The 12730-nt window shown below is 44.8% G+C and overlaps 1 protein-coding gene across 3 annotated transcripts in view; it reads right to left on the bottom strand.

Annotated features, from left to right (window-relative positions):
* Mmd (monocyte to macrophage differentiation associated) overlaps nt 1-12213 on the bottom strand; it is a 59965-nt gene extending 47752 nt beyond the window's left edge. Inside the window, exons 1-3 of one of the 3 annotated variants that reach the window (XM_069993251.1) lie at nt 11959-12213; nt 4864-4945; nt 2392-2552 (exon numbers count right to left, since the gene is read on the bottom strand). In XM_069993251.1, the coding sequence (XP_069849352.1) occupies nt 2392-2552; nt 4864-4945; nt 11959-11984 (269 nt within the window). In that variant the 5' untranslated portion in view covers nt 11985-12213. The remainder of the gene's footprint in view (nt 1-2391; nt 2553-4863; nt 4946-11958) is intronic. The other 2 variants (XM_069993253.1, XM_069993252.1) reach the window with 2 other exon arrangements.
* Nucleotides 12214-12730: the final 517 nt, after the last annotated feature.

The raw sequence follows: 12730 nt of genomic DNA, 5'->3' as shown, positions 1-12730 counted from the left end.
ACTAATCAGGTCACAGATAATTTAGGTCACAGATATCAAGACACAAACACTAGGTCAGTGCTTCTCAAACCGGACAATGTATTAGAATCACCTGGGGAGTATACAAATGTAGCTTGTAGTCTCCGGGCTAGAAGATGCTACTCTGTAAGTGCTAGGAGATGGCATTGGGGGGGGAGGTGGGCGGGTAAAGGGAAGAAGGGGAATCTTTGCTTCTTCTTTTAAACTCCTGGGAAGACTGTGATTTCTTTGACAGGGTTAAGACCTTTCTCATGGTGCTTTCTGCATTGCTGCACATGGTTAGAGCAGGTAGTCACACCTAGGTCTTATTCAAGATCTGTCGCTCACCTCTGACTCTCAGTATTCTTGCAAGTAAAATGGAAATAATCCTAGAGTAGGTAAAGCACTACATGTGATCATGTAGCACAAGTATCTAGCACACACTACCATGTCTCTCTAGCATATATAGACACCTAACATGTTCTCAATATAATTGCTAATTCCCTTCTCCCATTTAAACTAAGGTTTTATTTAGCACTTTTAAGAAAAAGGGAATGCAGAGCAAACATCTACATGTGGCTTATGATTCTAGCAATGCTCTTTCAAGGTTTAAGAGAGTCATGTTTCCATAACACCTTCTTCTCCAGCCCCTGCCAGGGAGGCCCTGAATACTGAAGTAGGCATCTACAACTCTTTATTGATTCAGAAATCTAGACATCAAGGCCAAGGCTGCTGAGGAACCACGAGCACAGGCTTGTGCCAAGAAGATAATGAAGTACTCTGTTTCCAGACAGGCCTTGGGGCCCTGCAACAGTAAGAAGCCAGGAACAGAACAGAAGGGAACAGAACCTCTGTGGCTTTCTTGTGAGCACATCCCACAATGCCCTTGTGAGTCAATGCTGTGGTTTTATTTTAAGCCCAAAGAACTGTCACCTTATAGGAAAGGGTGGCAGTCTATCAATTGTGCAATATCGTGAAGGATATGCTGAAAAAGACACAGGGTTACAAGTCTGGGAACGATATTGTGCTGCTGTTATCTCTGACTCGGGCGAGTCAGGTCCCTTCTGGGCTGAAACTGAAGGGTATAGACTAAATAATCTCTAAGTCTTCTTTCCAGCTTTAACATGATGTTCCATGTGATAAAACCAGTAACCATCTCATAAATCCCAAGCCTATCTTTTGATAGTTGAGATTTATTTTATTTTTTTTACCATTCTATGAAACCAAAGAAGTTTGGACTTCTTGGTTATTTTAGGTTTTCTTTTGTTGTTGTTTGTTTTTTAAGCAGGGTCTGGCTTATGTATAGCCCAAGCTGAGTAGGAACTTGAAATTCTCACGCCTCTGTCTCCCCAGTGCTGGGACTGTGGGCATATCTGCAACATTCTAAAAGTAGTTTCGAGTTATTACCTTAAATCACTCTTCATCTGTGGAGTCCTCCTCACTGGAGCACCTCTGGGCTAATTCTATTAAATTAATTCAGATTGTATTTTGCAAGCAATTCATTTCACCCTAGATGGTGAGCTGTCTCTCTCCAGTTGGTCTTTCATGCAGAGAAGGAACACTTGTTATCTCCTTCTTGTTGGTAAGTCAAGAGCTACCGTACCTTACTGGTAATAATGGCAAAACATGTGAATTTTTGTTTATTTGGTGTTTTGGGGTTGGTTTTTTCTTTGGGTTATTTTTGTTTTTTAGTTTTCAGAGTCTTTATATACAGCTCAGGCTAGAATAGAACTGTTGATCCGTCTCCCTTAACCTTCTAAGTGCTGGGATTATAGATCTGTGCCACCACATCTGGCTAAATTAAATATGTAAGTTTTGAATCATATACAAAGAACTAAGAGTGCAGCTTCATAGAACAGAATATACCCCAACTATAATATACTTCCTTACACCACACACTCTTAACATTCTTTTGTAATTTTCAAACTATTTCCACATATATTATCTTAGTTACCTATCTCAGGAATCAGGTATTACAACTCTCATTTTAACAATGAAGCCACTGAGGGTCCATGAGCTACAATGACCTGTTATACAGCAGAACTGGACCCAAAGTTTACATGCTGACTCCATGTCCAGAGCACTTCTGTGAGGAAACCTCAGCTCTCTCTTCTCTTATAGTGAGTATTTTCCAACTGGGAGGCAGCTCGTGAGATTTTTGAGGCCTAAGACTTGGGGAGCCAAGGAGATACTGCTTTTAATTACTTGATCAAAGGCTTGTTTTTTCTTAGAGGCCTAAGGGGCTGAGGAGAGGAATCTTCAACTTCTATCCAACCCAAAGAAAATATCCTGGTTTGTGGGATAGCATTAATACAAAGGCAAGAACATGTCTACTCTTCAGAGGTTTGAGAGTCCCTAGTAGACTCAACTACTTGGGCCTGCCATCCATAGTACCTTAAGTGGCTCTTTTTCCACGATACAATGTGAAAGACTGTGGAGACAATGAAGAGGGCGCAGAGGCCCATTCCATAAATCCATGCTGTTATCTTCTCCCAGCAGTCATCAGACAGCCGATGCAGAAGGGCACTGCCCACAATGGCTGGAACGATGAGGAACTAAGGGAAAGGTAGGCAGAAAGTAAACATTCTCACTTTTAGAGGACCGGGAACGAGTTTAGAAAATGATTTGAAAAGAGATGCTTTCCTCTGTCATGAGAGCCTGATGAAGTTGCTACTTGCTGTGTTGAAGGAGGTACTGACATCTCAGCCAGAGGCAATGCCAGGCAGTGGGAACACAAATAGACCAAAACGCAACAGTACGCAACCGTTGCAAAACAGATGTTCTTTATCCTAGTCTCACTAAACAAGGACATACTTCTTTCTAATCTGTATACACAGACTTCTCAAGGAGGCACTGATTTTCAAATATTCAGTCTTGTAGCTTCCATGCTACTGAAAACTCAATACTTCAGTAAAGGCCAGTTGAATAAATCAAATCTGTAAGTATTATCATGTATAAAACACATTCCAAATCAATTGCTGGAGTCATTTGTTTTGATGTTTTTACCTTTGGGTCTGTTCATTTTATGTTTGAAAGCTACTGCAGAAGGAGAGTTTTTAAATTATTGTTGTTATGTAATTTTTAGTCGCACCTTTAAAATAGCAAAAAGTACTCCCCAAGCTTACCTACTTAAAACAATGAAAGATACCAGAATCTTATTCATTTGACTGCTTTTGTTTTTTGGTGGTACCAGGGTTTGAACTTACTAGGCAGGTGTACTTGCTAGGCAGGTGCTCTATCACTTGAGCCACACTCTCAGCCCCAGAATCTTTGAATTTTTATTATTATGCCATATTTCATACCAAATACAGATACACATTTCCATATCAGATGCCAAAGTTTACACTGACCCAGAGCAATATGAGAATAAGGACAATAATGTACGTTTTTCATAAAAGAAAACGTACTTGATTTTAAAGAAATGTCCTCTATTTTGAGCTGTTATTCTTTCTATGGTTTTTTAAAGTAGCCTCTCCTTAATGAACAGATACCAGGACAAGTTTGCATTCTCTTTCACAAATTTCACTGCTCTCTACAACCCCAAAATCTGGGCTAGCATTTAATAAAATTAGCTTTTCTCTTCTAAAACATTAACAAGAACAGTCAGACAACTTTTTATTGGTTTCAGCTTATATATTGTTCCTTATCTTGTACAAGGTTCACTAGAGGAGTAACAAGGTTCTTTGTGAGCTGCATCTCCAAAGACAGAGTATTTGATTGTATTTGATTGTCCCAAAACTGCCCACAGCAACTAAACTAGCCTCTCTAAATACTTATCTCTCAAGGACTAAATTGACAGGGGACAGTGACCACTGTCTCGTCAAAGTTCTCACAGAATGCAACTTCCAAAGGGAGTAATAACAAAACCAAAGACAAAGCAAAATTTATGATGCAAGAACATACCAACACAATATTTACAGGAAAATGAATACTTGCACGTTCACAAATACCATGCGTGCAAAAGGAAGAACTATACCAAAGTATCAACTGTTTATTTCCTTTATACCTTTTTCAGTAATTATTTTTCTTTTGGAGGATGTTTTGCTTTTGTAAGGAAGAGATATATTTATATTTATTTTTATGTTTTTGGTCAGTCATGGGGCTTGAACTCTGGGCCTGGGCACTGTCCCTCAGCTCTTTAGCTTAAGGAAAGTGCTCTACCACTTGAGCTACAGCACCACTTCCGGTTTTCTAGTGATTTATTGGAGATAGGAGTCTCAAGGTCTTCCCTGCCTGGGCTGGCTTTGAACCACGATCCTCAGATCTCAGCCTCCTGAGCAGCTAGGATTATAGGCGTGAGCCACCGGCGCCTGGCTAGGAAGAGATACATTACACAAAAGCTCAGAGGTCACACCAGCTCCTTTTTCAGCAGTATAGAATACTATCTGCTCTGACAAACCATGTCTACTGTGGGCGAGGAGGGAAGGGAGGATGTGAGGCCTCAATTCTGGGGGGATCCTTGGCTTAATAAAAGACATTTTTTCAAACATTTTGAACTGTCCTTGCCTAATAAACACAGGAGATTATTTTGACAACCATCATTTGTTTCTTTCCAGTGGAAAGAAGTCTTCATAAACAAATTTTTTTTGGTTGTCTTCTGACTAAGGTACTTAGTTAATATTCTTCTTTTTAAAGACTGTTAGGAAAAGCAAATGAAGGACAGAGCAGATGTTAGGTTCCAACACACAAAGCAATCAGCCTGCTCCAGTTTCTGGTGGTAGGGCTCAGCACAAACATTCAGACAGCTAAGGCCATAGAGATAGGTATATCTAACTACTTGGGCTGAGCTTGTAGAAATAATCACTCCTTACCCTCAAATGAAAGCCCTGTTGGGAAAGATGGCAACAACAGAAAACATGTACTTACTGCATGTGTATAACAGTTAGCAGCATGTTCATAACAAGTTGGTTTGTAGCGGCCATTGGCTGGGGCCGGATGGTTCATGAAACTGTAGAAACAAAAGGCCATCTTGTGAGCAAAGCCAAAACCATGTACATCTATCTATCCTAAAGGAAGACATTAGTGCAGGTGAAAACACTTTGATGGGAAGTAAACCAAAGCCATTGAAAAGGTTTCTGTTTTTTCCTCTGAGAAAGTACAAAGGTTGATACAGGTAGATCTTTAAAACCTTATATCCCAGGATGAAAAATCCTGTCCTGCTAGTTTCCTTATATCGTATGGCCTGTTTGGGCACCAGATAGCTTAAGTAATACTTGGCTAACTGTAGGCGACCTAAATAAGGGAGGTACATACATTTTCATCTTCATTCTTCCTGAATAAAAAGAATTAGCTTCCAAACCCAAACTCATGGCTAGCACTTGAATATTCTGGCTGTAAAATCCATCTATACATACAAATAATAAGACTTTGTGCATACACATAGACATGTTAGACATTCAGATACATGCCCATATTCCATTCTTCCTTTGGGTCCAACTTTTTATCGCCATTAGCAGCAGACTAAAAACACAAGTTCTGCAGGACAAAACAGATGACTGAGCTCTTCTACTACAGTATGACTAGGAGGTTGCGCTCCCTCAATGCAAGCCGAACCCACATCATGGTTGCAATGAGGCAATCTGGATTGTTCTAAGATATCTCAGGAGGGGAAATAAAACAGCTGTCTGAGTAAAGGAGCAAAGAAATAGATACAGAAAAACAAACAGGAGAAGACAGCCCTGACAGCATTTGGTTCTCCGAGGCTCATCCTGTATAATACATTATTCTTCTGCTCAAGCTAATTTGGTAGGTAGGATGGGACTTTTTTTTTTTAATTTTGGACATGAAATCGAGTTCTAACTAGTCACACATTATTCACACATATGATGAAAAAAAAAATTGTACCAGGAAGGCCAAATGGCAGAGCCAAGTTGCCAAAGAAAGGGGGAGGAGGACCCTAAAATGAAATGATCATGCCATCCTAAACAGTGTCCACTTTTTGAACAAAAGACTACCCAATGTTTTCTCCCCTCTTAAGAGTGTGATGTCCTTAGGTTGAATAAACAGAAATGCAATGGCAGTGGCTGGTAACTCCACATACATAGTTCAGGATGAACTGAGGGAGAGTGAAGGTATCATTTGGCCCACCCATAGGTTAGATATTTAACAAGTGTGTTAAACATGTACTTAACAAGATGGCTTAATATCTATCCAGAGAAATACACAGCTAGCAGGCCCAGGATCCATCCAAATTACTCTACTACATAAATTATCTCAAACATCTTTCTTCCCTCCCTTGACAATCCTTTAAATTATTCTGCTAATTTCCTAAGGGACAAGGCTATTGCTATACCACTCTTATTAGTGAAAAGAAAACTAATTACTCTCTTGAGAAGAGTGTTTTCAGTGTGTCCCAATGTCACACCATCACCCGAAATATAAAAGCATAACTCCTAGTATCACACACTCGTAGGAATTTCAAAGGGCAGGGAGTGAGGTTCCCACATGGATGAGGTTAGATGAAATTGTGAGAGTTCTGTGTAGGGCACAGTAAGTAGATTTTTTCTATCCACTACCAGGCTGCAGACTAAAATAGCAATTTATATCTCTGGCAACCCATTCTAAAAATAGACCATTACAAGGCAACAGGGATGGACGTTCACAGTTTCTCCTGCAAGCAAAGAAGCTGGGCGGCCATGTTTGTGGCAGTGTAGTCCACTGCCCATTAAGAATAATCCCCATTTAAAATGAAATGAGAATTTGTAGGGGGAAATGCTCCCTCTCTAGTGACCTGAGCAGTCTCTTCTGAAAGAAAAGGCAGGATTTCAGGCAATAAGCAATGGTAAGAGCAACTATGCTCAGAGGATTTGACTGTTTGGGGCATAGTGGGATAGACAGCACAGTGGTTCTACAGGGAAATGATAATACAATAATTGTTTTTTTTTTTTTTTTCTATTTTCTCTCTCAGCCTGCCAGGGTGCAATCAAGCCTCCTTTGCAACTTTTCAAATCAGCGCTAAGATCTAAATGGAAAAGTAGATATAAAATGCAAATACACTCCCACATGCTGAGCCTTGTCTCTTCCCTGAAAAAGAACAAGAGAATTTCAAGTGTTACCAAAGATGGTAAGATACGCCCTAAGAGAAGGCATCGCTGTTTAATACAAGTAACCTAATGATTACGCCTGAGCAGAGTAGCCAGCAGATTTTAGAGGGCCCTGGGGAAGGTGATTTGGTCGTCAGAATGGGAATCACATTTTTTAAATATATTAGCTAGGCAGGTTTGTTCATTCATTACCTCACTTTCTGTTAACGTTCTCTCCTGCCTCCCTTTGGCCCAGCGCTCTTACATGCCAATCTCTAGTAACAGAATTCCAAAACTACAGTGAGAATTCACAGTCAGCAAGCAACAAAGAGGACAATCTTTTCACACCCCAAAGAACAGGCCTACGAAAAGTAGGTCCCCAACCCACCAGCAGACCTCTGAGGGCCAAGATCAAATCACCACTGGTTGTCTTTTGCGCCCTTTGTGTTGTTCATTCTTCAAGTGCTAGTAGTGTCAACGCACCTTGAGAATACATTCTAAATCAGCCCACCTCCGCAACGCCATAGCTCCAACCTTACATCTAGACACCAACAGCTCAAGTCTGAAAATACAGCATCTTCACTAGCCTTGCTGGTTCCCTCCCCAGACCCCTTTCTTTACATGGAAGCCATGAAAACCACATAGCATACACCCTTATTCCCATTTAGAGATTGGCTCCCCAAAGCACTTAGGTCACGCTAGGAGAGGCCCCTAAGTCCAGTGTGATTTGGCTCACACTCCTCTTCCAGTGTCAGGGTACCATCTTCCCGTCAGCCCACCCTCTAGGTATACCACTTCATTTCTACCCCTTCATTCCACCACAGGCTTGTCTGCCTCAGGTTATTTCTGTTTGTTTTTGCCTAGTATGTGCTTCTCTAGCATGTGCTAGGCATAAATGTACTAGGCTCTGGACATGAAATGTCACCTGCTCAGAGACAATTTCCAGACCGTCCTATCCAACTTGTCATATCAGATCTTCCCAGCCAAGCAGAGCCCTATAATCACTAGTAGGAATTTGATCTTTTAGGTTTCTTTTTTATTCCATCTTACTCCACTGTCTTTTTCAACACCACATTTCCAATTCTAAGCACCATTCCCACCTTATAGTCAAAGCTTGGTTGAGTGAATAAATAAAAAGATACATTTCAGCTACTATACTGTATCATATCAGAGAGACTGCCTAGTCAACTTGGCTTTACTAGAGATTCAGCAGGTTGTTTATGTAAGAAAACTCAAGGGCCAAGACAATCACTGTTTTAAGGGGTGCTGTGGCACCTTAAGATGACCTTGTAAAATGCACCGTGTCATCAACTCCTCCTTTAGGATATATTTGTTCAGAGAGTGTCTAATGTCAACAGTGGTTACTTGACTTAATTACTAAATGAGGAAGGAAGGTAACCAGCCCCTGTCCTGAGTCAGTTCTTCAAGAACTCACAAAAAGACAGCAAGCAGCCCTAGAAGGCATCCTAAGGCTGTGGAGGAAGATGCTTTCCCCATGAAGTCAATTTGAAGCTAGTCAGCAGTCACTACACAGAAGACAAGGAAAAGAGAATCTCTTTCTGTGAACACAAATGTGGCATGGGAGGGAAACAGAAATGGTGAGCTAGTAGCAGGGGTGGTGGAGACCCTAAAAGTGAACTCTTTGGCCTACCCTTTCCTTAGCTATGCAGCTTTGAGAAAGTTCCCAGTTATTCTCTAAACCTATTCACTCTTTTCTATTCAATAGGTGTAAAACTGGGTTACAGTTGAAAATGAGGGATATACAAGTATCAGCCAGTGTCTGGCACAAACAGGCATTCAGTAACTTAGCACTTACTGTCATCAGTCAGATGGTATGAAGGGAGAAAAAAGTGTCTGTTGGTCTGCCAGACAGAAACATGCTCTTTGAACTTTTCACATCCTAAGCCTTTTGAGAAGCCCTGATTGCACAAAGCCTTCTACTGATACCAGCAGACTGCTTGGCCTTCCTACCTAGAAATGGCAGGACATCAGAAGCTGACCGAAAGCCAAAATAACCGTCAAGTTTCCATTAGAAACAAACCTGCAAAGGTGTTCTCGTGATTTATAACCAGCTACAAATGATGGCCTACTGAAATGATTGTACTGCAATCAAATAATACTCAACTGAGTCCTGATAAATCTACTAGGGAAGAGAAGGCATCAGTCTACATACAGTAGGTCCCTCTGTAATTTATCTACTTTTACCTACTATCTGGAGAGCACCCGGAAAGAACACACCTTTAAAAGATATAGAATAAGCCGGGTGCTGGTGGCTCATGTCTGCAATCCTAGCTACTCAGGGAACTGAGATCTGAGGATTATGGTTCAAAGCCGGACTGGGCACAAAAGTCCGTGAGACTCTTATCTCCAATAAACCACTCAGAAAACTGGAAGTGGTGCTGTGGCTCAAGTGGTAGAGTGCTAGACTTGAGCTGTAGAGCTGAGGGACAGTGCGCAGGCCCAGAGGTCAAGCCCCACAACTGAGGGGAAAAAAAGACATAGAATAAGATGTTTAACATTTTAATGTGTCAACTGTCAAAACAGGACTCTCTTGTTCTATTTTTAAGCTTTTCCCCCGAAGTTCATATTGATGTTTAGAAATAGTTTTCCAATTTAGCCTATGGTAGAAATGAGAACTTATGGAATCCTTTGCAACTTCAGACATATCAGAGACAAGATGTTAGCAAGAAGGGAACTGTTAAATAGCCAGAGTGTAACGATGTACAGCTACTACACTAAAAGAAAATGTGTGTATTTTTCATCTTTAAATGGGTAAAATACTGTCCAAAATTGACTGGGTTCAGAGACTCGCACCTTTAATACTAGCTGTTCAGCAGGCGGAGAGCTGAGGATGGAGGTTCAACGTTAGCCTGGGCAAGAGAATTATGAGGCTCTTTGTAACTACCAGAAGGCCAGAAATGGAGCTGTGGCTCAAGTGGTAGAATGCTAGTCTTGAGCAGAAAAGCTCAGGGACAGTGCCTAGGCCCCAAGTTTAAGCCCTAACAGCAGTACACACATGCAAAAAAAAAAGTCCAAAATTTCACCATGACAGTACTAGTAAAGACCAGAGATTACAGAGGTGATAAATGAGGTTAAATACTGTCAAAATAGATTATAAAAACAAAACAAAGAAACCTGTGGGGGATGCTATTATTTTAGAGGTAAAGATAAGTAAGATAGAGGCTGCAAAATTGATTGGAATATATAGTGTAAACATGTGTGAAGATGTAACAATGAAACCCCTTCTCTATAACTATAAAACAAATCAATAAATAAAAAGAATCAGAGATTACTGTCCAGCCAAAAGATAAACCAGCTGAAATAGTAGGATCCTAACTGAAGGTTGGGTGTTTTGGGTTTTTTGTTTTGTTCCTCTAATGTTAGCACTGTTTTAATATGAGTACAACCCCAAATAAAACAGCCTTTTCTTCTTCTTCTTTTTAAGAAATACAAAAGAATGGAAGAGACAAATGTTCAATCAAATAGGGGAGGGTACAATTTCACGAAATACAAGACACTGTGCTCTGAAAACAGAAGCGCACAGATGTTCAGACAAGTAAAAACAAATCAAACCACATGGCACGGGACTCCCCTGGCCCCACACCCCCATTCATACTGCCCCATACCCCCATTCATACCAAAACAAATGCTTCATTTTCCTTTAAACCCCACCTGTCTTAGTTACTAGAGACCTCAGGTTCCAGAGCCTGGTACCCTGGCTCTCCTTTGCCCTTAGAAGCATTGCCACTGGGGGGGGGGGGGGTTGGGGGGGGTGACGACAAGCCAAGAACCAACACTAAATAATGAGCAAAATCCAGAAGTCAATCCAAGCCCACAAGGGGATTTCCCCCCCTCCCCCCCTCCCCCTCTCTCTCAGGGGAGAAGAGGGGGGGTGGGAGGGAGGGAGAATCTCACAAATTTCTAAAACAAAAGGCAATGCCTCAATAGTAATAATAACCTCCGGGCCCAGGTCGTGCTTTTTCTTCTCTCCGATGGATGGCCCTAGCTCTAAGCTAGACCCGCTGGTGGGGAAGGTGTGTGTGTGTGTGTGGCGGGGGGGGGGGGGGGGGGGGGGGGTGGAAATGCCTACATCAGACAAAGGGATGGACTTGTTACCACCAAGACTGGAAAGATGAACTTTCACCCACTTCAATGAAACTGAAAAGCTCGCAGCTTCCTCTGGGAACCACCGGCCGGCCGGCATCCACCAACACCGGGGAGAGGGGCAGGGCCCCCCGTGGCCCCTCCGGCCTGGCCTTCCCCGCCGCCCTCGGCCGCTGCCCGGCCTGCCGACGATCCCTCCACCGCAGTCCTTCCTGACCCGGGTCTCTTCACCCCAAGGCGCACGTGTCCCCGCCCCAGACCCCCAGACAGCACCGCCCCGGGACGTCTCCTGAAGCCCGGCGAGGCCCTGACACCACGTCAGGCACAGGCTGCAAACCTGAGCGGGGACGGGGGTGGGGGGGAAGGGTGTGCCTCAGTTTCCCGGTGGCTAAAACATCCGTGTCACCCCCTCCTCCATCTCACGATTCTCTCTGTGGGACGCAGCTGCGAGTGGATATTCCGATCGCCCCAGGAGACCCCCCCCTCCTCCCCCCTTCCCCCCTCCCCAGCCCCGGGGCGGAGGTACAAGGATGAGAGAGGCCCGGGTGGCCTCTGGGGGTGGCCGGAGCCCCGCTCGGCTGGGGATCGGGAGCCCGGCGCCCGGGGGAGGAAGGGGCTGCGGGGCGGGGCGGGCTCCAGGTTCGGGCGCGCGAACCGCGGGGGTGCACCTGGGCCAGGCGCGAAGTCCCCCCGGAGGACGGGGAGCGCCCCAGGAAAACGGGTCCGGGCGCGGGCGCGGGATCCCCCGGGGCACGGCCCCGGGGGACGAGCCGGGGCCACGCACGGAGCGGGGTGGGGGGACGCGGGGGCAGGGCGCGCGCGCCGCCCGGCTCACCGCTGGAAGCGGTGCTGGAACCGCATTGATCCTCCGCTCCTCCGCGGGGGCCGGGAGCTCCGTCTCGTCGGTGCCGGCGGCGGGGCGCGCGGCCCTCATGAGCAAGAGCTGCTCCGGAGGCCAAAGCGTGCCCGGCGGGGGCCAAGCCAGACAGGACCACGCCGAGGGTGGGATCCGGGCAGGGGTAAGGGCACACCCGGCGGCTGGGGGCGGGAGGGAGGCCGCTTAAACGGCCCGGGTACCTCCCGCCTCCCCGGCTCCTCCGCCCCCGGGTGCCCGTGCCCCGCCCCGGAGCCCGGCTCCACCCCCCCACCCGCTGGCTCCGCCCACCTGCGTGAGTTCTCAGCCGCCTGCGCGTCATCACCCCAGGGAGCCAATCAGCGCTTAGAGCGGCGCGGCGCCTGAGCTGCCATTCATCCGCGGACCTGAACGGCGGGGCGGGGCCTCGAGGTGAAGGGGGCGGGGCGATGAAAAGGGAGGGGCGCTGGAAGGGCGGTGCTCTTCAATACAGCTTTGAGGTGAAGCCAGATTAGAGGTGGGCCGGGAAAAGGAGAGGAATCTCAAGGACGTGTGCCAAGATTTAAGCAACTGTGAAGGAAACAGCAAGCAAGTAGGGATGTCGGTGTGCGTTTAAACCTTAATCCCTGTATCATTCCTTCAGCATTTAGGCTACAGTGATGCGCCAGGGCAGATCTGAAATCTTGAGGGCATAATCCGAGATCTGAGGAACACCTCAAAAGGTGGTTTTCCTTCTTTTTCTGTTTCTAGTTGA

This window comes from Dipodomys merriami, unplaced genomic scaffold (assembly GCF_024711535.1).
Source record: "Dipodomys merriami isolate MVZ:Mamm:240054 unplaced genomic scaffold, mDipMer1.0.p SCAF_42, whole genome shotgun sequence".
NCBI classification, from domain to species: Eukaryota; Metazoa; Chordata; class Mammalia; order Rodentia; family Heteromyidae; genus Dipodomys; species Dipodomys merriami.
Note: the sequence above shows the minus strand (reverse complement) of the source record. Positions and strands in the feature narration are given on the sequence as shown.